General features: G+C 44.2%; 1 protein-coding gene across 9 annotated transcripts in view; it reads left to right on the forward strand.

The window, feature by feature from the left end:
- Nucleotides 1-604: 604 nt before the first annotated feature.
- Nucleotides 605-27,466, forward strand: part of slc10a7 (solute carrier family 10 member 7) — a 542,484-nt gene continuing 515,622 nt past the window's right edge. For 4 of the 9 annotated variants that reach the window (XR_011588257.1, XM_070864899.1, XM_070864909.1 and 1 more), the window contains exons 1-3: nt 605-852; nt 6,745-6,827; nt 25,402-25,538. Coding sequence is in view for 7 of the 9 variants with exons in the window: in XM_070864899.1 (XP_070721000.1) it covers nt 753-852; nt 6,745-6,827; nt 25,402-25,538 (320 nt within the window). In the remaining 2 variants the exon portion in view is untranslated. Of the gene's footprint in view, nt 853-1,050; nt 1,164-6,744; nt 6,828-25,401; nt 25,539-27,466 lie in introns of those variants that run through there. The other 5 variants (XR_011588261.1, XM_070864939.1, XM_070864963.1 and 2 more) reach the window with 2 other exon arrangements.

Here is a 27,466-nt window from a genome sequence, read left to right on the forward strand (position 1 = left end):
GGGGGAAGAGGGAAAGGGTGGGGGGGGAAGAGGGAAAGGGTGGGGAAGAGGGAAAGGGTGGGGGGGGGAAGAGGGAAAGGGTGGGGGGGGGAAGAGGGAAAGGGTGGGGAAGAGGGAAAGGGTGGGGTGAGGGAAAAGGGGGGAAGAGAGGGGAAAGGGGCGAAGAGAGGGAAAGGGGGAAGATGGGGAAAGAGAGGGGAAAGGGGGAAGATGGGGAAAGAGAGGGGAAGGGGGAAGAGAGGGAAAAGGGGGGAGGAGAGAGGGAAAAGGGGGGAGGAGAGAGGGAAAAGGGGGGAGGAGAGAGGGAAAAGGGGGGAGGAGAGAGGGAAAAGGGTGGCGGGGAAGGAAGAGAGAGGAGGGAAAAGGGAGGGGGAGGGAGGACCTTTTATTCAAAAGTAACGGCGACTGGAGTCAAGGGAAGAAGGAGCGGGCGACGAGACACCAAGGATGACATAACACCGCTTACTGCTTACTACTGCAGCGCGCAGTGTAAGCTTAATGCTGAGAACCGCACAGCCACACGTCTTAAAAAAACTGCCGACGTCCTTTTCTCTTGCTCCGCCCTTTCTCCTTTGCCCCGCCCCTTCTCCTGACGCTGGTGCTGCCGCCCGTCACGGTACGAAGCCGGAATTCGGTTGCCGAATTGCTGAAGTGAGCGTGCTCCATTCGCGGTGCGGGCACTGAGAGCACGGATAGACACCGAAGAGGTTGTTGTCTTGTGCAGCCACCGCAGCGGGTCTGCCCGAGGGGCGATGGGGCTGTTTGAGCGTGTGAGGAAGCAGTGGTTCCTGGTGGCCATCGTGCTGGCGATCACCTTCGCCAAACTGCAGCCTTCTGTGGGAGTGCACGGAGGTGAGTTTTATACAAGGCAAGGGGAGAGGAACCTGCTCGTCTCAGCAGTCCAACGGCAGAACAGTAACCGGCACAGGCCTGTATGGATAAAAAGACACGGGGAGTAATTTAATCCCGTGTGTATGCTGGAGCTCCTCTGATACCTGGTAGCAGAGGGAGCATTGATTTTGATTTGTCTCCTTGTGCATACTGTGTACACACTGCCCAAACCTTGCACATGACACGTTGCCAACGCACTTCCGCGTTTCCTTACAGCAGTTATATTGGTGTATGAAAACATGAATCTTTGAGAAAAGATGCAGCTAGATGCAGTATGTATAGCCAACATGGCGGTGTTTATATTTTTATTGTGTTGTAAAGGATGCCATGACTAGATTTCAGTGTCTTCCTGAGATAAATGGGGAACATATTTAACATTTTTGAGGCACTATTTTTATTAATTCTAAAATATATGTTCAACATGCTGGTTATTCTGCACAGTAACACGTTCTAAAGAAAAATGCTATGGTGTTGATTTCCTAATTCAAGTACAACTGCCAGGATCTGATAATTATTAATTTACTTTTAGAATAAGTAATACAAAAATTATTGAGAAATTAATTTATCTACCTGATATATGTGAGGGATATAACATTACCTTGCATACTTTCTTTTGGGCTGCAATTGCGACCAGAAGAAAAAATGGTGCATTTCCCAGTATGTTGATCAGGTATTGAATATAGTTTATCAGAAGTCTGTAAAGTACCAACTTCAATAATCTCTTATTATTTTTAATACTGTTGTGCTTTCCTCTATGTTCAGAATCTTTTGTGTACTTGTTGACATCTGATTATCTTTCATTTCCTTTGCAAGGGAATACACATTCAATATACATTAAATGGTACAACACTGAAAAGTGTTGAGGAACAAAGGGACCTTGGAGTGCAGGTCCACAGATCCCTGAAGGTAGCAGGCCAGGTAGATAAGGTGTTTAAGAAGGCATATGGAATACTTGCCTTTATTAGTCTAGGCATGGAATACAAGAGCAAGGAGGTTATGCTTGAACTGTATAAAACATTGGTTAGGCCGCAGCTGGAGTAGTGTGTGTAGTTCTGGTCACCACATTACAGGAAAGATGTGATTGCGCTGGAAAGGGTACAGAGGAGATTTACAAAAATGTTGCCAGGACTGGAGAATTTTGGCTATGAGGAAAGATTGGAGATGCTGGGTTTGTTTTCTTTGGAGCAGAGGAGGCTAAGGGGAGGTCTGATTGAGATGTATAAAATTATGAGGGGCCTGGATAGAGTGGATAAGAAGGACTCGTTTCCCTTGGCAGAGGGGTCAGCAACCATGGGGCATAGATTTAAAGTAATTCGGGGGGGAGGTTTAGAGGAGATACGAGGGGAAATTTCTTTACCCAGCGGGTCGTGGGGGCCTGGAACACTCTGCCTGAAAGGGTGGTAGAGGTAGAAACCCTCACCACATTTAAAAGATACTTGGATGTACATATAAAGTGCCTTAACCTATAGGGCTACGGACCAAGAACTGGAAAGTGGGATTAGGCTGGATAGCTCTTGGTTGGCCAGCGCGGACATGATGGGCCAAAATGGCATCCTTCCATGCTGTAAATTTCTATAATATTAAATGTTAAAGAAATAAAGACTTGCATTTATGTAGCGCCTTTCACGACCACCAGACATCTCAAAGCACTTTACAGCCAATAAAGTACTTTTGGAGTGTAGTCACTGTTGTCATGTGGGAAAGGCAGCAACCAATTTGTGCACAGTAAACTCCCACGAACAGCAATATGTTAATGACCAGATCATGTTTTTGTTATGTTGATTGAGGAATAAATATTGGCCAGGACACCGGGGATAACTGCCCTGCTCTTCTTCGAAATAGTGCCATAAGATCTTTTATGTCCACCCGAGAAAGCAGATGAGGCCTCGGTTTAATGTCTCATCTGAAAGGCAGCACTCCCTCAGCACGGCACTGAAGTGTCAGCCTAGATTTATGTGCTCAAGTCCCTGGAGTGAGACTTGAACCCACAACCTTCTGACTCGGAGGCGAGTGTGCTACCAGCTGATACAAAAGCAAAATACTGTGGATGCTGGAAATCTGAAATATAAACACAAAATTCTGGAAATACCCAGCAGGGTCTGGCAGCATCTGTGGAGAGAGGATCAGTGTTAATGTTTGAGGTCGATAACCTTTCGTCAGATCTGGAAAATGTTAGTGGAGGGGTACAAAAAGGAGGAAGGGGAGGAAAGAACAAAAGGGAAGGTCTGTGATAGGGTGGAAGAGAGGAGAGATTAAATGACAAAAGGTATGATAGAAAAAGGCAAAAGGAGATGGTAATAGGACAAGTAACGAAACAAAAGATGGGTGTAGAAGAGGTGTAAATGGGTATAGCAAAAGCATCAACTGATGCCATCTGAAAAAATAGGGGCAGAGGTTATGATCTGAAATTGTTGAACTTGATATTGAGTCCAGAAGGCTGTAAAGTGCTTAATCGAAGGTGCTGTTCCTTGTGCTTACGTTGAGCTTCTTTGGAATAGTGTAAGAGGCTGAAGACCAAGCAGTCAGAGTGGGAGTGGAGTGGAGCGGAGAATTAAAGTGACAGACAACCGGAAGCTCAAGGTCAGGCTTATGGACTGAACAGAGATGTTCTGCAAAACGGTCACCCAATCTGCATTTGGTCTCCCCATTGTGAGCAGCGAATACAGTATACTAAATTGCAAGAAGTATAATAAGTAAATCACTGTTTCATCTGAAATGAGGGTTTGGGGACCCTAGACAGTAGGACAGTAAAAGGGCAGGTGTTGCATCCCTTGTGCTTGCACGGGAAGGGTTTGTTGGGGGTGATGGAGGAGTGGACCAGGGTATTTTGGAGGGAGCGGTCCCTCCATTAAATGTTAAGCCTTTTTGGAATAGGTGTAACTGGGATTTTAAATGTATTGACTGCTAAACATCCGTTCTGGCCCTGAAAAACTAATTTTTATGTTTGTGGAATAGTCAAATTCCTCTGATTTAAAAATAGTAATTAAAAAGGTTTTTTTAAAAAACAAAGTTTGTTCATGATATTTCAGCTTCTACGTTAACCCCATGTGTATGGCCCAATCTTTATTTCGCTCTCTCTAACTTTTTTAGAAAATGCAGATAATTAATCAATGCTTTTCATTTCCCGGTTTGCAGTTTGAAAATTCTTCAATGTGATTGGCTACTTAGACAGCTTGATGACATTACTACTGCATTGCACTAGGAATCCCCTATTGACAGCGCTACAATCAATTGCACATCGAGAAAGCTAAAGATTTTACCACAGATCGCGAGATTTCTGTGGGCAGCTTTCTCGAGATGAGCGGCGATAGCTGTTTGCAGCAAATTACGGGCCCCTGTATTTCGGATGAGATGTTAAACTGTGTACAAATTGCCTGTTTAGTTGGATGTAAAAGAATCCATGGCACTATTCTAAAATGAGCAGGAAGTTCTCTTGGTGTCTTGACCAACATTCCTCCCTCAACCAACCCTTTAAAAAACAGATTATCTGATCACTCATTTATTTGCTGTTTGTGGGCCCTTAATTACAAATAGGCTGGTGGATTTATCTATGTAACAGTGACTACACTTCAAAACATAATGGTGATCTTGACAACTGTGAAAATGCTGGGCCTAAAATTCCGGTCGGAGGCTTCCTTCGAACGAATGCCACCGACCCGAAATTTTTCTACGAATGTACCTGGTGGTCCCACAGACGCCTTTGATTCCAGTCGGAGGCCTAGACTCGATGTGTAATGTACGGGAAGAGGACTTCCTCGCACACACGAAAAAGCTGGAGTCACGTGGGCCTGGACCACCAATCACTCTCCAGTATTCTCATTGATCGTAATGGGCACTCCATTCTTATTAGTTCCCATTACTATAATGAGAATAGCCCCCTAAAACACAGAAACACAACATAATAAATTTAAAAAAACACCTCACATGTTTAAAATTAATTGAAATTAAAGTTAATGCTTTAGAATAAATATATATTTTTTGGATTTTTTTGTGTATTTTAATAGGGTTTAAAATAAACTTGCCTTAATGGACAGGGTTTTTATCTAAAAATGTGTATTTAAATTAAATTTTTATATGTTTTTTAAAACTTATGCTGGTAAAAGTAGGCTATGCGCCTGCTTTTACCAGGCGTAAAAGTTTCAAGGAGATTCGCGGGGCAAGAGATGGGCAAATAGCCCAATCTCACCTGCGTGAATGTCCTTCTTGTGGGAATGCGGGGGATCTGTCAAGCAAAATCTTGACAGATCGGAAAAGCCGGTTTTCGGTGCGTGCGCGCTGAAAACTGGCTTTTGTGAGGCCTTGCCGAGTCCAGACGTATTCCGTACGGACCCGGCGAGGCCGCAGTTTTACCCCCGCTATATGCAAGCTTGTTTGTTCGTTTTTGAAAATGTGGTGATCCATGCTTTATGTTTTCAAGTTTTTTTCTGAAAAAGTAGCAGTCCCGAATGAAAATGCAATTATGTTAGAAATCGAGATTTGGCTTGTTGATGAGCCAAGTACTAAATCTGTTTCAGAAAAATGTGATGAAGCATTTACAGAAATTCAGAACCGAGTTAATGCAATTCTGTTTTATTACACATTTCAATTAATTCTTGTAAACATTTGGGAAAATTAATATTCAACTTCATTTGAGTACAAAACAAAACTGGAGAGCAGATAACATTGTTAAAGCCAATAAACTAACCGAACATACTAACATATTAATATGATTCTACATACATTTGAGCCTTTTACTAAGAATTTTTTTTAAACTTAAAAACAGATTTCTGATGTTTTGGGATAGAAATGAACACTTATTAGAATCTTTTTGATATTTTGTTTAACGCTTTACATTGGGAAAAGATACAGGGCTAGAATTTCCCCAAAGCCCGCCAGCGCCCGATTGCTGCCCAAAAACCGTTAAGGCTGGGAAGATAATCGCCGGCAAAAACTTCCCGAGAAAAAAACAAATCTGCCCAGCGAAAAATATGGACCTTGCAATCCCAATCTGGGTGGAAAAGTACAATTTCGGCTAGATTGGGCGGTGCCTAAAGAAAATGGGTGAAAAATAAAAAAATCTATACAAATTTACACCGCGGCTGCGGGTTAGGCCTAACACCAAAAAAAGAATTTAAATAATTTTTCAAAAAACCTCACAAAAAAAATCCCCAAAACATTACCAAGACATTTTAAAATTAAATCACTCCAACAGAAAGTAAAAAAACAATCACTTGCCTTTTTCTTGCAGACCTACTTACGTACCACCCAGCTCTGCTGTTCCTCGCGGACAGTTTTATATATTTTTTTATACTTGCCTACGGGTCCCCGCTCAGCCAAAGCCAGGGCGATCTGTGGGCGTTGCACGCCGGTGGTTCTCTCCCCAGTGGTACTTCAAAACCGCCGGCGTGCTTCAGGTAGGGAATTTTCCCCCGACCCTGTTCTCGCCCAAAACGGCCAATACCGCCGAGAAACCGGGCGGTGAAAGAGTGCAAATTCTAGCGTTTGGTGTGTTTTGTGCAGACTTTGTGTCGTATAAAGTGAGAAAAAATAGTGTATCCCTGCATTTTTTTTGAGGTTGTGAAGTATTGCCATTCGAATCCTAAATGTGCCCATTGTTTTCATGCAAATTTTAACACTCAAATAGGGATGCTTATACAATTAAGCATTATTTTAATAATTTATCAATTTACTATTCTACAGAATGAAAATGAGTGGAATCACTGTTTCGAAAAGTAATTTCTTTTAAAAGATTTTTTAGATTAATGTTTATCTACAAATGTCACTGACTAATGTAAAACAAAATCTGTACAATGGCTATTTTAGGGGAAAATGAGGAATGAGAGATTTTATAATCAATTTTTTTTTAATGTACAGGACCACTGAGGCCAGAGATTTCTATAACTTATGTTGCTGTTTCGACTATATTTTTAAACAGTGGACTCTCATTAAAGACTGAGGTAAGCTTTTTATGATTCAAAACTAATGTACAATATTGGCAAACAGTGAAAACAATGATGAGAAATTCTAGCAATATCTAGTATTTAGCCTGTGTTTCATTTTCAATTAATTGTATAAGACAAAAGTAATTATAATCTTGTCTATTATTTGCAGGTAATTAGTTGGATCCAGTTATTAGAATGTGGTGTTTGTGCCTGTACTCAATATCCAGTTTCCTAACTTGTATTTTAAAATATTAATTTGGGAAATGTTCGTCTTTTTAAAAAATAGGAATTCCACTTCAATAGATAGTAAATTCAGTTTTTTGGGGAGCAGCATAATCTATTGCAATAATAGTTTTATCAAACTTATTTTCTTAAAGAAACCGTAATAATCATTTTTAACAAGATGTCAGCCATAGCTAAATAGCACACTGGCCTCTCAGTCAGAGGTTGTGGTCTTAAGCCCCTTTCCAGAAATTTGACTAGATAGTTTAGGCTGACACTGCAATACTGAGACAATGCTGCACCGGTGCTGTCTTTTGGATGAAACGTTAAACTGAGGCTCCACCTGCCCTCTTTGGTAGATATAAAAGATTTTGTGGGACAATTCGTTAATGAGGACGTTACATAACTGCAAGCTTGTTCTTTCCATTTAATGGATCTTTCTATATTTTTTGTGGTCTCTAATCAAGAGTATTGTGTTCTCAAATCTGTGCCTATATTGCTGTAAAACCAGCTGCTGGCAGATATTTCAAAATAGCTGTGGATTACTTTTTTTCCCCTGTTGCCTATGTCTTCCCCTGCCCCCGCTGTCCCCTTCCCCTGTGGAGAAGTGCTTGGCCTCTGTTCAGGGTTGTCCCCATGAAAACATGGCTAACACTGGTAACTCATTATGTAATTAGTTGTGGTCACAAATTTGCATCCTACGAGTTTGTATTGCAGAGTGCTTCCACCAACTCATTTGTATCATTAGAACTTTGGTCAAATGTCATGGTCATAAAAGAAAAATCTCACTGGTTATGTGCAGACTCAAAAAAAACTCAGTTGCTACGACAGGTAGTAGCAGTGCACAGGAGATCTATATCCTAATTACAGAGACTCTCTGGCAATCCGGGAGACTCCTGGGCAACCCGAGTCATTCTTTCTCTTCATATCTCAGCAGCTTTAGTTGTTGTTTTTGTTCTTTTGCTTTGCCTTTCACAGTTATACAAGTTGACTTTGTAGGTAACTTTTATACATTTCTTGTGTTTTTTTAGAACTGTACAGTCTGAATTGTATTTTTTTTAAAATTTAAAGCCAGCTTAGATTTGATCAGTTACCGCTCTTTAAATATCCTTGAAAGCAGTTAGACACTTTCTAGATTTAAATAACTGTTGACCACATTCAAAAATAACTCTTGTCGTATCTCAACTGAATAAATCAGTCTATTCAAAGTATCTTGGGTTTTGCTTAAATTTTGCAGGCAACCAGTAAAATTGGAACATTTATATTTGAGTTAAGCTTGGGACAATATCCTTACTGTAGTTAGTAATTTCTTTTTAACTCCTTATAACCAGTAACTGAATTAAAGGCACCTCCAAACATTTAAAACAAGACAACTGCTTCATTTTTGTGTCACTTGTGTTCGTTACATTCTTTTACACAATCGTGATCAACAGTCCTATTTGAAATTCAGATATTTGCTTTAAAACAATACAAATATATCCCTATAAATTTAAAAATTTCATATCTAGTATTACATGTTTTGAGGGCAAAAAATCATGATTGGCTCATGAAACAATATCTGTTAACTTTGCTGGTTTGCGTTTCATCACTGGGATATTTAAGCCAATCAAAAATCTGTCAACAGACATTGTTGGAAACATGATGAATTAAGAGTTAAAACAGTGAATCAAACCAAGTACCACAAAACTGGCCAATCAAATGATTCAAATAATTTTTTTCAAGCTCTTGGAGTGGCAATGACGTTTCCTCTCATAGCTGGATACAAATGCATGATAATGAAATTCATACCCTAATTGTGGGGAGAAAAAACACGAAACTTACACATAGTTATTGCAAGAAATACCTCAAAAGAATTTTCATCCACAAAGCCTATTCCCCTTCTGGGGATTGAATTATACTCTGTTTCCAGAGCTTTGATTATTCAACTAGGCTGGGAAGTTAATCAAGAAAAAGAACTTTCAGTTATATTAATGGGCTAGAATTTCCACTTAGCCCACCCATTTACTGCCCGAATATGGTCAATACGGAAATTACCGCCCGAATATCGCCAGCGGTAATTTCCATACTTTCTTTCTATGCACCCGTCTCATTTCAGGCATCAGCTGGTGACATATTCGGAATCTCTCAGTATGCTACACATCGCTGCATTCGACAGGTGACTGATGTCTTTTATACACACACAGGATGGATTTTATTAACTTTCCAATGACTAGGGAGGTACAGAGTGCGAGAGCTTTGGGTTTTTTGAGAATAGCAAACTTCCCCAAGGTCCAGGGTGCAATAGCCTGTACGCACATCGCCCTGCGAGCACCTTTAGAGGAAGCGGAGGTGTACCAAAACCGAAAGGTTCCAGAAAATGCAGCTTGTTGTTGACCACAAGCAAATAATCATGGCAGTAATTGCAAATTTTCCAGGGAGCATCCATGACGCATACATCTTGCGTGAGAGCACTGTATCAGACTTGTTTAAGAGTCAGCCACAAGGTCACTGCTGGATGCTGGGGAAATAGCAAGAACGGCCTTGCCAGCAGCCTCATGACCCCTCCCCCGTGAAAGACTCAAGACAAGCCGAGAAGCGAAACATAGAAAATAAGTGCAGGAGTCGGCTCTTTGAGCCTGCACCACCATTCAATAAGATCATGGCTGATCATTCCCTCAGTACCCCTTTCCTGCTTTCTCTCCATACCCCTTGATCCCTTTAGCTGTAAGGGCCATATCTAACTCCCTCTTGAATATATCCAATGAACTGGCATCAACAACTCTCTGCGGTAGGGAATTCCACAGGTTAACAACTCTCTGAGTGAAGAAATTTCTCCTCATCTCAGTCCTAAATGGCTTACCCCTTATCCTTAGACTGTGTCCCCTGGTTCTGGACTTCCCCAACATCGGGAACATTCTTCCTGCATCTAACCTGTCCAATCCCGTCAGAATTTTATATGTTTCTATGAGATCCCCTCTCATCCTTCTAAACTCCAGTGAATACAGGCCCAGTCGATCCAGTCTCTCCTCATATATGTCAGCCCTGCCATCCCAGGAATCAGTCTGATGAACCTTTGCTGCACTCCCTCAACAGCAAGAATGTCCTTCCTCAGATTAGAAGACCAAAACTAAACACAATATTCCAGGTGAGGCCTCACTAAGGCCCTGTACAACTGCAGTAAGACCTCCCTGCTCCTATACTCAAATCCCCTAGCTATGAAGGCCAACATACCATTTGCCTTCTTCACCTCCTGCTGTTCCTGCATGCCAACTTTCAATGACTGATGTACCATGACACCCAGATCTCGTTGCACCTCTCCTTTTCCTAATCTGCCGCCATTCAGATAATATTCTGCCTTCGTGTTTTTGCCACCAAAGTGGATAACCTCACATTTATCCACATTATACTGCATTTGCCATGCATTTGCCCACTCACCTAACCTATCCAAGTCACCCTGCAACCTCTTCGTGTCCTTCACACCGCCACCCAACTTAGTGTCACCTGCAAACTTGGAGATATTACACTCAATTCCTTCATCTAAATCATTAATATATATTGTAAAAAACCATATAACCACACGCAATATCGTCGAAAAGACAATTGGAGTACTGAAGCAACGCTTCCGATGTCTAGACCTCTCCGGAAGTAGCCTGCAATACCATTCTGAGGAGGTCGCTGAGTTCATTGTGGTGTGTTGCGTGTTGCACAACTTAGCTGTCAAGAGGGGACAGGAATTGCCAGATGTGATTGCTGGACCACCTCAGGAGAGAGGGGTGGAGGAAGAGGATGAGGAGGAAGATGGGGACATCGAGGATGACGAGGTCGAGGAGCCTGGCGATGAACCAGTGCACCCCCCCCACCCCCTTGACACCACAGGGGAAGTCTCGTGGTGCTTTAGCAACTGCAAAACTATTGTGTCAGCAGCTCATAAATGAATGCTTTGCTTGAACGTTGAGAGTTATGTTTCAACCTTGTATGGCCATGTATGTAACGCTTACAATGATTTTTACTCTTCATTTTCCAAAAGTGAGTGAGACACTGCACAAGAATGGTTCAGTTAAATACATTTTTTTTAATAAATGTTTTAATTTGAAATTCTAACTTTAACAAGTTCAAATAAAATAATAAATAATTGTTTTTCAATTAAATCTTTACAAACCAGAAAATTGTCAATAACAAGAATCATTAAAAACACCTCCGCCCACCCTCCTAGAATTCTACCTGCAGCCACCTTTCCCAACGCCTTTCATCCCCACCCCCCCCCCCCACCCCCCCGCCTGACCCTTGGCCCTGCCCTCCTCCTCCCGCTATTAATACCCCTGGCCCTGCTCACGTTGGGACCAGGACGTCGTGCAGCAGAGCACCTCGAGCACGGGGGTGGGGGGGGGGCGCAATGATGGCAGAGCTATGTATGTGGGGTCTGGAGAAGCAGGGGGGTGTTGATGACCCGGTTTCAAAGTTGGAAGAAAGTACTTCCAACGATCAGGTGCTATCACCATTGGTGGTATGGCACCTTGGGTTGCAGTGCCATATCCCAGGACCATCGATTGCCGCATAGCATTGGCATTGACAGACTGGTTATTCTCCCTCACCGCTGCAATCAGCTCCGCCATGTCCTCCGATTGACGTGCTGCTAAAACAGAGATGCTGGTGGACAACCCAGCAATGGCCTGGAGGGGCTCTCGACTCACGTCGATGCTTGTCCTAGACAGTCCCACCATGTCCAGGTTCGCATCTGCCTATCTTGCAGCATTCCCACCTTTTCGGATCAGCCGCTGTGGATTCAGCATGGGGATCGATGTGTGCCGCTGCATACCACTTGGTCCTGCTTCCTCGGACTGGAATCCAGGAATGTTGGATTCCGACGAGGAACCGGTGGCCGCAGGGAGAAAGGACCCTTCAAGCCCCGCCACCCCTCCCCCCTCCTCCACCACCATCGTCACAAAAGTTTGAGGAGTGTCCTCCTCTTCCATCGTCTCTTCCATCTGGAATAAGTCCTCTCTGGGAGGGGTGTTTGGTGCAGGTGGCTTTCCTGTGCAACTGTAAAACATAATATTAATGGTTAGTGGCAGGGCAGGGGAGAGGAGGGAGTGGAGGGATCAGAGTACACTTCACGTAGAGGAGCAACACCGCTGCAACATATATTACCGAGTTTCATGTAATGATTCTATCATAAGCAGAGTAGACAGGGACTGCATGACACAACAAAAATTGAGTCCCAAACAGTATGTTGCTTTCCAAGTGGCAGAGTGTGATCAGCCAAAAGTTCATGTCCGAACCAATAACATTTCATATTCCCAGCATTACATTACATTCTACATTATATTGACATAACATTAAATTACATGACCGCAGTATAGCCCGGGGATTATGCAGAACTTGCCCTCCACGAGCACCGGTTCAGCACCAACCTGACCCTGCTCTAGGTCGGACAGTTTGACCATCTTTGGCGGACCTCCGCCCGTCTTACGGACCTCCGCCCTATTGCTGGCTAATTTTTCTGCAAAGGTGACAAAAGCTATGTATAAACTAATTTCACAGCTACTATTACGGAACACATAGATAGATAGACATTCCCGATTAACCATCCATGACCCTTTTCCTCAATGAGTGCACCATTTATGTACCATTAGGATGCAAATGTTGCATGATGAACACATCAAAGTACAGAAGACTTCGATGATGGAAATAATGTGTGACATCGAGCTTTACAACATAATAAAACATGGCACTACATTAAGAGTAATTAGTGCATGACAAAAGTTATTACTTACTCTCGCCAACCCAGCGAAATCATTCCAAAGTTTGCAGCACTGGTTTGGCCCCCGTATGACGTGCGTGGCAGATGACACCGCCTCTGCAATCTCTCGCCAGATTCTTTGGTAGACGATTGGTGTAGGTTTTCCGCGCCCACCCTGGGTTAATTGCTCCCAACAAGCCTCCACCTTGTGCACCAGCGATTCCTGCACCACCTCAGAGAACCGCACGGCCCTCCTCCCACTTGCCTCTCTCGCCGCCTCCATCTCTTGTATAAATTGTATAAATTATTTATATTAATTAATTGAATTTATTATTTATTATTATTATTTGTTTATGTATTGGTATATTTTAACTACTGTCAATGCAAATGCTTATTGCTCCTCTGGCTTCTCTCAACTGCTCTTTCTCTCACCTCTCCACTAGCAACTAGCCTCTCTCTATTCTCTGCGCATGAAGCAGGGTCACCCTTGACCCCTAAAATCGCAGGAGCGTGTGCAGAGAAGAGGAAGAGGCTCGTTGCTAGGGGCGTACTTGCCTTTATACAGACAAGCAGATCGCCGACGCCGGGGGAGCAACGCTACCGCCCATTCCGGCTCACTACCGCCCAGTACCGCCACTGCCGACATCGGACTTGAAAAAAATCAGGGGAACGGACCTTAGCGGTATTCCGGCGGTTCTAAAGACGCAACTGCTGGAATACCACTAAGATTCGGTCAGTGGCGCTGAAAATGGAAGTTCTAGCCCATAGTGCCATATCATGTCCTCAGAACGCCCCAAAACGCTTACAACCAGCTTTACTTTAAAGTGCAGTCACATTTTTATTATGTAGGGAAATGTGGGATTGGGAAAATGGTTTGCAGAAAGTGCCACTGCATAACTAAATTTTATTATTTTCAGTAACTGGAAATTTTGAGATGCTATCCATAACACATTATGAGCTAGATTTTCCATTATTTTTTCATGCATACCGCCCACTTAAAGTCCATTTTAACGCTGAAATGAGGTGTAATGTCCATATATCGCCCATTTAGCCACAAAATGGAAACTGATGCCCATTTCTCGGTCACTTATCGGCAAGCGTTACTTTCGGCATGTACGTAACGGCGATAAAAAATAATACCGCCTGCCCACTTTTTTGGGGCGGAATCATCAGAATGCAGAATGGGCGAACCCAATGCGTATAATATCACCCAGTGTTACTTTCGGCATGTAATTTACGCCGAGATCAATACTACCATCCGCCCACTTTTTTTTGTCGTAAACATCATATTTGCCAAAACTAACGTCCAGTATATCGCCCAGCGTGACTTTCAGCACCTCGCACACATCGCCCACAATCTCGCTCGCTGAAAAAACCGCTGTGAAAATGTTGAACTGATCTGAACTAATCACAGCGGTGTGGACGCCATTTTGTAAATCGCAGGTCGCTTCATTGAAAAGGCTGCTTCAACTTCGGGGGAGTTTGGATATACTCTGGAGATCTTTTCAGGTGAAGTGACCATCTGAACAGACATCTTATACTGTGGACGATTGGATTTTACTTTAGGTGTCTTAGTGGGGACATTTGTTGCTTGTGAGCAATCGGGATTATACTTCTAGTTATTGGAATGGGTCCAGCCATTTCTCAGCCTGCCTTGATGACAACGCAGATGCGGCAGAGTACAAATGGCACAATGTCTAATGCACAGCATTATGTGCCCAATCTAAGACGTGCCAGACTGATGAGGAGGACCAGACCTCGACTTTTCCGAGAACACCTGCCTTCGGAGACTGCGTTTCCACAAAGTGAAATATGCCAGCTCATCAGGGCAGATCTGCAGCCTGCCAGCACCATCAGGACCTCACTGTCCGTCGAAGTCAAGGTCACCGCGGCACTATCGTTCTACACGTCTGGTTCCTTTCAGGACTCCGCTGATGACGTTTGTGCTATATCTCAGCATCCCACACATTGTTGCATTAGACAGGTCACTGAAGCACTTAGGATGGACTTTATCAGCTTCCTTATGACCACAGAGGCTCAGACTGACGGGGCTCTAGAATTCTTCCGAATTGCTAACTTCCCCAAGGTGCAGGGAGCAATAGACTGTACACACATCGCCATGCGGGCACCTTTTCAGGGTGCAGAGGTTTTCGCATCCGAAAAGGATTTCACTCCCTAAAGGTCCAACTTGTTGTCGACCACAACCAGATAATATGGCAGTGAATGCCAAATTTCCACACAGCATCGATGAGAGTCACATCCTGTATGCTGTGCTGTATCTGACATGTTTACCAGTCAGCCACAAGATCAATGCTGGATGCTTGGTGACAAACGATATGGCCTCACCACCTGGCTGATGACACCCACACCGAAGCCGAGAAGCGATACAACGAGAGCCACAGAGCCACACGCAATGTGGTCCAGAAAACCATTGGTGTGCTTAAGCAGCGCTTTAGATGCCTGGAGCACTCTGGAGGGGAGCTACAATACAACCCTGATCAAGTAGATCAATTCGTGGTCGTGTGCTCCATGCTGCACAACCTGGCTATTGGGAGGGGACAAGAATTGCCAGATGGGACTGATGGTCCACCTCAGGAGAGAGAGGAAGAGGAGGACGAGGAGGTGGACGCTGACCTCAGGCCAGACAATCAGGCTGTCTATGCAACCATGTCCACGCCCCCTCCAGACTGCAGCAAAGGACCCGTGATGGCGACATATCTGCAAGACTCTACATCTGCAGCTCATAAATGAGCGCTTTGCCTGAAAGAACGTTGCTGTTATTGACAAAGCTGACACACTGCTGTGTGTGCAACTGATACATCAATGGTGGGCATCACCTTGGTGCCAGTTAAAGTTTAAGTTGATTTAAGTTAAGTTTAATTATACCTTTTCATGTTAAGGAATCACCAGTGTGTAACGGTGCAGCTATCTGAGACAGTGCGCAACAAGGTTATGTTAAATAAAAAACATTTAATCCGACCATTTGTCTGAAATCATATGTACAGGCAACTCTTGATTATCCGCACACGGATCCAACAGGAAACCATTGTAACGGGATTTAAAATTTCGGCCCGGGAAGGCATCGGGCCGGTGTGTCCGGAGTCCTTTACCCCGGGAAGACATCGGGCCGGTGTGTTCGGAGTCCTTTCGGCCTGGGAAGGCATCGGGCCGGTGTGTTCGGAGTCCTTTCGGCCTGGGAAGGCATCGGGCAGTGCGTTCGGAGTCCTTTTGGCCTGGGAAGGCATCGGGCAGTGCGTTCGGAGTCCCTTCGGCCTGGGAAGGCATCGGGCCGGTGTGTTCGGAGTCCTTTCGGCCTGGGAAGGCATCGGGCTGGTGTGTTCGGAGTCCTTTCGGCCTGGGAAGGCATCGGGCCGGTGTGTTCGGAGTCCTTTGGCCTGGGAAGACATCGGGCAGTGCGTTCGGAGTCCTTTTGGCCCGGGAAGGCATCGGGTTTTAACTTTATAATGTCAATTGCTCTAACGGAGAAATCGTTTATCCGGCATAGCCCAATCCCCGAGGGACGCGGATAATCGAGAGTTGCCTGTATAACTGTCAAAAACACCGGACCCCACCCCACAACACATTTTAAAACATTGACATCAATCAAATGGTCAACATTTCCAGCAACACAGAACACAAATGCAAACCAACAAGGTGTCCCCCCTCCCCCCTCACCCCATATCTTACAACAAATTACATACACCGATATGGAAATATAACAAAGCCTCACCTGCGGAAATGCACCTCACTTTCCTTCACCCCCACCTCGACCCCTCTTGACTCCAGGCCGCCTGGCGGAGGCGCTCCTCAGGCGGTGCCTCATTGGGGGGGATGAAGGCAGAGCCGGTGATTGCACGGATACGGGAGCGGGGGGTCCCGAGGTGGGAACATTCTCCGATCCAGAAGCAAGATGTTGCTTCTGCCTCGCATGTGTCATTGGCAATGGGGGTGCAGCACCTTGGGGTGTAGTGCCACGCTCCAGGACTACTGGGAGGCCTCTGCCACCAGTGTTCCTGGCTATCGCCTTCAGGGTCTCCGCCATCCGTGGAATGTACTCTGTCATGGTGCCGGAGATGCTGGCCAGCTGTCGGGATATGCCCCCCTATATTTGAAGGATCTGCTGACCTATGTCAAGAGTCCTCCTGCACAAGTCCACCATGTTGCCGCTCTGATCTGCCGCTCGTGGAGCAGACCTGCCGCTTCTAAGAAACCTCCGTGGGGTCGGCGCTGTCCTGGGGACAACTGGGCTCCCCTGTGGCGAGGTGCTTGGGCCCGATACCGCCAGAGTGGAAGAGTGAATGGCCGCAGAAGCACGAGATGGTGTTTGGGTCGAATGTGTTCTGGAGCCTGGCGATGCAGGCTGCTCAAAGTTTGCGCTGTCCTCTGTAGAGAACAGACCCAGCAGATTGACGGGCGAGAATTGGACTTCCTCAGCATCAGATGTAGGATCGTCCGGTGAGTCCGGCCCCGCGCCCCCACCTTCTGGGCTCGGTGGTCTTGCCTGGGGACGCGCTGCTGGCTGAGCTGCAAAACACAAATGAGATTATTAGAGGAGAAGGGGATGCTAGGTGAGTCCAGCGCTACACACAGCAAATGCACGACAAAAGCACCACCGCTCTCAAAATCATCACAGATATCACATTTCATGACCATCAACACACTCTGCATTGCAATGATTCTCATGAGGCCAACATTATTTAGAGGATACTTTTAGCAATCGTCGATCATATATTATTGTTCGGATATGAGTGGTTGTGGCATCTATTGACTTTACATCACACAATGGTGTATACTTTAATAACGTGGCATCACTTCAGGTTTTACAGCTGCTTGTATGGCCGACCGGGGGTGGGTCCGCACTAGTGCACGCACTCGCTCCTCTATATCGGTGAGTTCGATGATGACTGGTGATCCCCCACCCGTTCGCCTCTGCTCAGCCCTATTCCTCGAAAGCTTCTTCTGCAAAAGGTAACAACAGGATGACATGGCATGAGATCATTGCGTGATATTGCTAGGTATTGTCACAGAGACTGATACATAGAAACATAGAAAATAGGTGCAGGAGAAGGCCATTCGGTCCTTCGAGCCTGCGCCACCATTTAATAAGATCTTGGCTGATCATTCACCTCAGTACCCCTTTCCCGCTTTCTCTCCATATCCCTTGATCCCTTTAGCCGTAAGGGCCATATCTAACTCCCTCTTGAATATATCCAATGAACTGGCATCAACAACTCTCTGCGGCAGGAAATTCCACAGGTTAACAACTCTCTGAGTGAAGAAGTTTCTCCTCATCTCAGTCCTAAATGGCTTACCCCTTATCCTTAGACTGTGTCCCTGTTTCTGGACTTCCCCAACATCGGGAACATTTTTCTTGCATCTAACCTGTCCAGTCCTGTCAGAATTTTATATGTTTCTACAAGATCCCCTCTCATCCTTGTAAACTCCAGTGAATACAGGCCCAGTCGATCCAGTCTCTCCTCATATGTCAGTCCTGACATCCCGGGAATCAGTCTGGTGAACCTTCGCTGCACTCCCTCAATAGCAAGAACTTCCTTCCTCAGATTAGGAGACCAAAACTGAACACAGGTGAGGCTTCACTAAGGCCCTGTACAACTGCAGTAAGACCTCCCTGCTCCTATACTCAAATCCCCTAGCTATGAAGGCCAACATACCAATTGCCTTCTTCACCTCCTGCTGTATCTGCATGACAACTTTCAATGATTGATATACCATGACACTCAGGTCTCGTTGCACCTCCCCTTTTCCTAATCTGCTGCCATTCAGATAATAATCTGCCTTCGTGTTTTTGCCACCAAAGTGGATAACCTCACATTTAGCACATTATACTGCATCTGCCACGCATTTGCCCACTCACCTAACCTGTCCAAGTCACTCTGCAGCCTTTTAGCGTCCTTCTCACAGCTCACACCGCCACCCAGTTTAGTGTCATCTGCAAACTTCGAGATATTACACGCAATTCCCTCATTCAAATCATGATTGTATATTGCAAATAGCTGTGGTCCCGGCACTGAGCCCTGCGGCACCCCACTAGTCACTGCCTGCCATTCTGAAAAGGACCGTTTATCCCGACTCTCTGCTTCCTGTCTGCCAACCAGTTCTCTATCCATGTCAGTACACTACCTCCAATACCATGTGCTTTAATTTTGCACACCAATCTTTTGTGTGGGACCTTGTCAAAAGCTTTTTGAACGTCCAAATACACCAGATCCACTGGTTCTCCCTTGTCCACTCTACCAGTTACATCCTCAAAAAATTCTAGAAGATTTCTCAAGCAGGATTTCCCTTTCATAAATCCATGCTGACTTGGACCGATCCCGTCACTGCTTTCCAAGTGTGCTGTTATTTAATCTTTAATAATTGATTCCAACATTTTCCCCACTACCGATGTCAGGCTAACCAGTCTATAATTACATGTTTTCTCTCTCCCTCCTTTCTTAAAAAGTGGTGTTACATTAGCTACCCTGCAGTCCATAGGAACTGATCCAGAGTCAATAGACTGTTGGAAAATGATCACCAATGCATCCACTATTTCTAGGGCTACGTCCTTAAGTACTCTGGGATGCAGACCATCAGGCCCCGGGGATTTATCGGCCTTCAATCCCATCAATTTCCCTAACACAATTTCCTGCCTAATAAGGATTTCCTTCAACTCCTCCTTCTCACTAGACCCTCGGTCCTCTAGTATTTCTGGAAGGTTATTTATGTCTTCCTTCATTAAGACAGAACCAAAGTATTTGTTTAACTGGTCTGTCATTTCTTTGTTCCCCATTATAAATTCACCTGATTCTGACTGCAAGGAACCTACGCTTGTTTTCACTAATCTTTTTCTCTTCACATATCTATAGAAGTTTTTGCAGTTTTTATGTTCCCAGCAAGCTTCCTCTCATACTCTATTTTCCCCCTCCTAATTAAACCCTTTGTCCTCCTCTGCTGAATTCTAAATTTCTCCCAGTCCTCAGGTTTGCTGCTTTTTCTGGCCAATTTATATGCCTCTTCCTTGGATTTAACACTATCCTTAATTTTCCTTGTTAGCCACGGTTGAGCCACCTTCCCCGTTTTTATTTTTATTCCAGACAGGGATGTACAATTGTTGAAGTTCATCCATGTGATCTTTAAATATTTGCCATTGCCTATCCACCATCAACCCTTTAAGTATCACTCGCCAGTCTATTCTAGCCAATTCACGTCTCATACCATCGAAGTTCCCTTTCCTTAAGTTCAGGACCCTAGTCTCTGGATTAACTGTGTCGCTCTCCATCTTAATAAAGAATTCTATCATATTATGGTCACTCTTCACCAAGGGGCCTCGCACAACAAGATTGCTAATTAGCCCTTTCCCATTACACATCACCCAGTCTAGTATGGCCAGCCCTCTAGTCGGTTCCTCGACATTTTGGTCTAGAAAACCATCCCTAATACACTCCAGGAAATCCTCCTCCACCGCATTGCTACCAGTTTGGTTAGCCCAATCAATATGTAGATTAAAGTCGCACATGATAACTGCTGTACCTTTATTGCACGCATCTCTAATTTCTTGTTTAATGCTGTCCCCAACCTCACTACTACTGTTTGGTGGTCTGTACACAACTCCCACTAGCGTTTTCTGCCCTTTGGTATTCCGTAGCTCCACCCATACTGATTCCACATCATCCAGGCTAATGTTCTTCCTTACTATTGCATTAATTTCCTCTTTAACCAGCAATGCCACTCCACCTTTTCCTTTCTGTCTATCCTTCCTAAATGTTGAATACCCCTGGATATTGAGTTCCCAGCCTTGGTCACCCTGGAGCCATGTCTCCGTGATGCCAATTACATCATACCCGTTAACTGCTATCTGCGCAGTTAATTCATCCACCTTATTCCGAATACTCCTCGCATTGAGGCATAGAGCTTTCAGACTTGTCTTTTTAACACACTTTGCCCCTTTAGAATTTTGCTATAATGTGGCCCTTTTTGATTTTTGCCTTGGGTTTCTCTGCCCTCCACTTTTACTTTTCTTCTTTCTATCTTTTGCTTCTGCCCCCATTCTACTTCCCTCTGTCTCCCTGCATAGATTCCCATCCTCCTGCCATATTAGTTTAACTCCTCCCCAACAGCACTAGCAAACATTCCCCCTAGGACATTGGTTCCTGCCCTGCCCAGGTGCGGACCGTCCGGTTTGTACTGGTCCCTCCTCCCCCAGAACCAGTTCCAATATCCCAGGAATTTGAATCCCTCCCTCCTGCACCACTCCTTAAGCCACGTATTCATCTGAGCTATCCTGCGATTCCTACTCTGATTAGCACGTGGCACTGGTAGCAATCCTGAGATTACTACTTTTGAGGTCCTACTTTTTAATTTAGCTCCTAGCTCCCTAAATTCATCTTGTAGGACCTCATCCCGTTTTTTACCTATATCGTTGGTACCTATATGCACCACGACAACTGGCTGTTCACCCTCCCCCTTCAAAATGCCCTGCACCCGCTCAGAGACATCCTTGACCCTTGCACCAGGAAGGCAACATACCATCCTCGAGTCTCGGTTGCGGCTGCAGAAACGTCTGTCTATTTCCCTTACAATAGAATCCCCTACCACTATAGCTCTCCCACTCTTTTTCCTGCCCTCCTGTGCAGCAGAGCCACCCACGGTGCCATGAACTTGGCAGCGGCTGCTGCTGCCCTCCCCTGATGAGTCATCCCCCTCAACAGTACCCAAAGCGGTGTATCTGTTTTGGAAGGGGATGACCGCCGGGGACCCCTGCACTACCTTCCTTGCACTGCTCTTCCTGCTGGTCACCCATCCCCTCTCTGGCTGTGTAACCTTTACCTGCGGTGTGGCCAACTCACTAAACGTGTTATTCAAGACATCTTCAGCATCGCGGATGATCCAGAGTAAATCCACCCGCAGCTCCAATGCCGCAATGCGGTCTGTAATGTACTGCAGGCGGATGCACTTCCTGCACATGTAGTCATCAGGGACAGTGGAAGCGTCCCTGACTTCCCACATCGCACAGGAGGAGCATGATACGTGTCCGAGCTCTCCTGCCATGATTTAACCCTTAGATTAGCTTAATTTGGCATAATGCTAAAAGGTTACTTACTGATAAAGAAAAGGAAAAACTACTCACCAATCGCCAGCCAATTACTTACCCGTTTGGCTGCGAATTCACCCTTCTATTTCTTTCTACTTTTTTGCCATCTCTCCCTGCTGCAGCAGCACCAGCTGGCCTCAGCGATCTCCCGCTCCGCCTCTCGACTTGACGCTGCTACTCCCCGGACTGACGGGCCTTTTGTAGGCCTCAGCGATACAACACATAACCGACAGATGTAATCATGATTATAATGAAAATTATTATTCTTTACCTAAAGGCATACGCCGTGACCGCAGGCTTTGAGTCCAACATTCCCAGTAAAAGTGAAAGACCTCGTATTTGATTTTAATCACTCATGACACTTACAAATCAAATTATATAAATATATAAGTTCATGTCAATAAATGTTATACTTATTCTGGCGGATTCGACAAGGTCGTTCCATCGCTTTCGGCATTGGTTGCCCTCACGCACCTCAGTCGCCGACGAGACCACCTCTGCCCATATCTTCTGGTAGGCTTTTGGGATGGGCTTTCCACGCCCTCCCTGGGTCAATTGATCCCAGCGTGACTTGACCTCCTGCATGAGGGAGGCATTTGCCTTGTCCGAGAATCTCCTTGCTCTCTTCATCCTCCCAATTACTCCACTCCCAGCTCACTGCTCTCACCAACGTCAGTCTCCACAGCATGCTGTGTCGCCTCCTCCACTCTCTCATAGAAACATAGAAACATAGAAAATAGGTGCAGGAGCAGGCCATTCAGCCCTTCTAGCCTGCACCGCCATTCAATGAGTTCATGGCTGAACATGAAACTTCAGTACCCCCTTCCTGCTTTCTCGCCATAACCCTTGATCCCCCGAGTAGTAAGGACTTCATCTAACTCCCTTTTGAATATATTTAGTGAATTGGCCTCAACTACTTTCTGTGGTAGAGAATTCCACAGGTTCACCACTCTCTGGGTGAAGAAGTTTCTCCTCATCTCGGTCCTAAATGGCTTACCCCTTATCCTCAGACTGTGACCCCTGGTTCTGGACCTCCCCAACATTGGGAACATTCTTTCTGCATCTAACCTGTCTAAACCCGTCAGAATTTTAAACGTTTCTATGAGGTCCCCTCTCATTCTTCTGAACTCCAGTGAATACAAGCCCAATTGATCCAATCTTTCTTGATAGGTCAGTCCCGCCATCCCGGGAATCAGTCTGGTGAACCTTCGCTGCACTCCCTCAATAGCAAGAATGTCCTTCCTCAAGTTAGGAGACCAAAACTGTACACAATACTCCAGGTGTGGCCTCACCAAGGCCCTGTACAACTGTAGCAACACCTCCCTGCCCCTGTATTCAAATCCCCTCGCTATGAAGGCCAACATGCCATTTGCTTTCTTAACCGCCTGCTGTACCTGCATGCCAACCTTCAATGACTGATGTACCATGACACCCAGGTCTCGTTGCACCTTCCCTTTTCCTAATCTGTCACCATTCAGATAATAGTCTGTCTCTCCATTTTAGGCACCAAATTAGACAAAATATCTGGCTGGTAACAGCTAACTTTTTTTCTCACAATTTTGTATTGAGGTTGAAATTCTCCCTCCTACCTCCCAAAGCAGCCAAACAAGCACCCACACAAGCCTTCAGTCCTTCTCTGCTCCCTCTCTCTCTGTCTCCTCTTATGCGCATGTAATGATGACCCCTGACCTCCTGAATCGCGGGAAACGAGCGTTGCCATGCTGTTGCTAAGGATGGCAACACTTTATGGCAGAAGGTCAGAGAGATTTAATGTTAACGCCCATTTCAGATCGCTCGTGGTAACACCCATTTTATAAACTGGAAACTAGGGGTTTGAAAATGGGTGATAATCCGGCGATCTGAAAACCCATATTTACCACCCGCGCTGGAAATAACGCCCATTTTTGGGCAATCTGCACAAAAGTGGAAAGTCTAGCCCATATGACTGACAACATCAGTAACTGAGAACTAGAATAAGCAAATGGTTACATTTTAGGTAATTTCTAACCTCATTATCCTAGTTTAATTTGACCCTCTCATGGGCGAGTCCCTAATCCCATACCTTTTGAGAGTGTCTATCCTTGCCTTGAGTCCTGGGTAAGCTTTTGGCATTTTTCCTGGGAAAATGAACCTGCCTTGACAATTACCTGTAGCTACTAGACCTATCTTGTGCTTCCATAAGATCTGACTCTGGCTTTTGAAAGCCATAGAATGTAACATCAGAGAAAGTTTTAAATTCATAATAACCAAATTTATTTTACAAAAAAATGAAGCAAGTAAGTAATCATTATAATAGAGGAATATATATTTCCCTGATTGCATTTTAATCTGGGTCGGAGTGAGAAGCTGCCATGGCTTTCCCACCAGGTTGAAGGCAGGTTGGCAGCTGTTGAGAAGGATGAAGAGGCTCAAAAGGCAAGTAGAAACCCACAAGAAAAGTTGTGGCCTCATCTGCCCCGGACCTCCCCCTGTTGGAACCTGCCAGAACCCGCCTCCCCATTTCATTACTCTTGAAGGGAGCTTGCTTTGTGCATTATGGCATGATTGTCCACTTAACAATAGTGACTTCACTACAATGTAACACAGTCTCTGTTTAGCACTTCTCAGATATGTGATACGGTGCTACAAAAATGATTGTTCTTTCTAATTGTTATGACATTAATAAACCACCATATTTACCATTTAATCTAAAATGGAAAATTAGAAAAAGCTGATACTTATCTAAAACTAGAAACAACATAATGACCAGTGGACATCACACCACTCTTGTCTATGTTTCGATAGTGATATAGCCTATTGCTTTTTCCCCCTGTTAAAGTATAATGAAAGAAATAACTGCATTTATAGAGCGCCTTTAACATCCTCAGGATGTTCAAAGCACTTCAAAGCAATGAAGTACTTTTGAAGTGTAGACACTTTTATAATGTAGAGAAACGCAACAGCAAGGTTCCACAAATAGCAATGAGATAAAAAATAATTTATGTTTTAAAAATGTCGTTTGAGGGATTAAATATTAGCCAGGATAGTGAAAAAAAACTCCCCTGCTCCTCGTCAAACCATGCCATGGGATCTTTTATCTGAAGGGGAAAAGAAGGCCTTGTTTCAATGCCTCATTTGAAAGATGGCACCTCAACAGTGGAGCAGCCCCTTGGCCTAAATTATGTGCTCAAGTGTCTGGTGTGGGGCATGAACCCACAGCCTTCTGACTTGGAGGTGAGAGTGTTACCATTAAGTAAGGCTGATATATTGTTTATAATATTACATTTTACTAGCTAGAAGATGATTAGAAGTATGAAGAAATCCTTAGTTATACTGTTAAAAGACTAACAAAGCAGTATTCTGGTGTTTTATATTTATGATGTAATAGTTTTGAGACGATGAGTATTCTAGACAGAACAAACCTAGAAGATCATTTGAAGATTTTCTTGAAGTATTTAGCTTGAGTTTTTTGTGAAAAAAATGGAAACAAAGCATCTGGATTTTAGTTTTATTCCCGCTTTTGTGTAAACATCTGCTATTTTAAAATTGGATCCACTTTTTTCTCCCTTTTATTTCAGGAGCTGACGAGTGCTTTGATGCATGTAAAACTTCACATGTTTGTACAGATCTTTACCCTTGGATTTTTCCCAACTGCTATTTGGTTTTTTCTTAAGCTATTAGCCCTGACATCTATAAACCCATGGCTTTTAAAAGGGTAAGTTTTAGTTGCCCCTAAATCTGTGTTTGATTTATTTCAGTTTCCTAAAATGCTTGATGTATAGGCAATTTTAGTTTGTTTATTTGTGATATGGGATTTTTCCAACGATTGACTAGTAGTCTGCCATGAAGATTCATCCAATATTTCATTTCAGACCTCATTTTCCCCCCGCCTCTCTTTCCCCCCCCCCCCCCCCCCCCAAACACCAGGTTAATTTGGTAAAACATAAGAAATGGGGGTGAAGGAATACAATACTGACACAAGCAATATTGAATATCTTCTACTCACACTTGACTCCTTGTAATAGGACAGAGTTTAGTCTTGGGGGTTGAGTACTTATCCATTTGGTTAGAAGAAAATTTAATACATTTATTTAAAAAAGTATTGAACATTACACAGAAATGCTGTTCATATTGGAATCATTGAGAAATACCAGCCCCACTGCCAGGACACTGACGTATGTAACTAAAACAAGACTTAGCATTATGCATTGATGTATATCTCTGGGGACAGGAGATTTCTAAAGTAGCTCATTCAGGCTCCACTTGTGCACAAGAGCTATATTATTGTTGAACTTCAAATGTTTTCAATATTATTTGATCTCAATTAAAACATTGCTTATCACTTTACAAAAGTAAGGCTAATTTACCATCTGAAATTCCTGTGCTGACTAAATTACTTGAGAAGATAGGGACAGATGGACAAATGAACATCATCCTTAGTGCTAAGAAAGAAAGGCAATGACATAAGAACATAAGAAATAGGAGTAGGCCGTCTGGCCACTCGAGCCTGCTCCACCATTTAATAAGATCATTGCTGATCTAATCCTGGGCTCAGCTCCTTTATTTCCTTATTGCTCAAAAATCTGTCTATCTCCACCTTAAATATATTCAATAACCCAGTCTCCAACGCTCTCTGGGGCAGAGAATTCCACAGATTTACAACCCTCTGAGAGAAGAAATTCCTCCTCATCTCAGTTCTAAATGGGCGACGCCTTATTCTGAAACCATGCCCCCGAGTTTTAGATTCCCCCATGAGGGGAAACATCCTCTCTGCATCTACCTTGTCGAGCCCCCTCAGTATCTTATATGTTTCAATAGATTATCTCTTATTCTTCTAAATTCCAATGAGTATAGGTCCAACCTGCTCAACCTTTCTAAATAAGTCAACCCCTTCATCTCAGAAATCAACCTAGTGAACCTTCTCTGAACTGCCTCCAATACCTCCTTAAATAAGGTGACCAAAACTGTACGCAGTACTCTAGGTGTGGCCTCACCAATATCCTGTACAGTTGTAGCAGGACTACTCTGCTTTTATACTCTACCCGCTTTGCAATAAAGGCCAACATTCCATTTGCCTTCCTGATTACTTGCTGTACCTGCATATTAACTTTTTGTGTTTCATGCACAAGGACCCCCCAGGTCCCTCTGTACTGCAGCATTTTGTAATTTCTCTCAATTTAAATAATAATTTACTTTTTTATTTTTCCTGCCAAAGTGGATAATCTCACACTTTTCCACATTATACTCTATCTGCCAAATGCGTGCCCACTCACAGCCTGTCTATATTGCTTTGCAGATTTTGTGTGTCCTCACAACTTGCTTTCCCACCCATCTTTGTATCATCAGCAAACTTGGCTACATTACACTCGGTCTCTTCATCCAAGTCATTAATATAGATTGTAAATAATTGAGGTCCCAACCTGAAAATGACCCATTTATCCCGACTCTCTTTTCTGTTAGTTAGCCAATCCTCTATCCATGCTAGCATATTACCCCCAACCCCGTGAACTTTTATCCTGTGCAATAGCCTTTTATGTGGCACCTTAGCTGTTGTCGACCTAGCTTTGCTCTGAAAAGATCCCAAACAGATACAAACATTCTACTCTGTGACCTATCAATCGTAACTGATCTATGCCAGGATAA

Source organism: Pristiophorus japonicus, chromosome 2, assembly GCF_044704955.1.
Source record: "Pristiophorus japonicus isolate sPriJap1 chromosome 2, sPriJap1.hap1, whole genome shotgun sequence".
Taxonomy (NCBI): Eukaryota; Metazoa; Chordata; class Chondrichthyes; family Pristiophoridae; genus Pristiophorus; species Pristiophorus japonicus.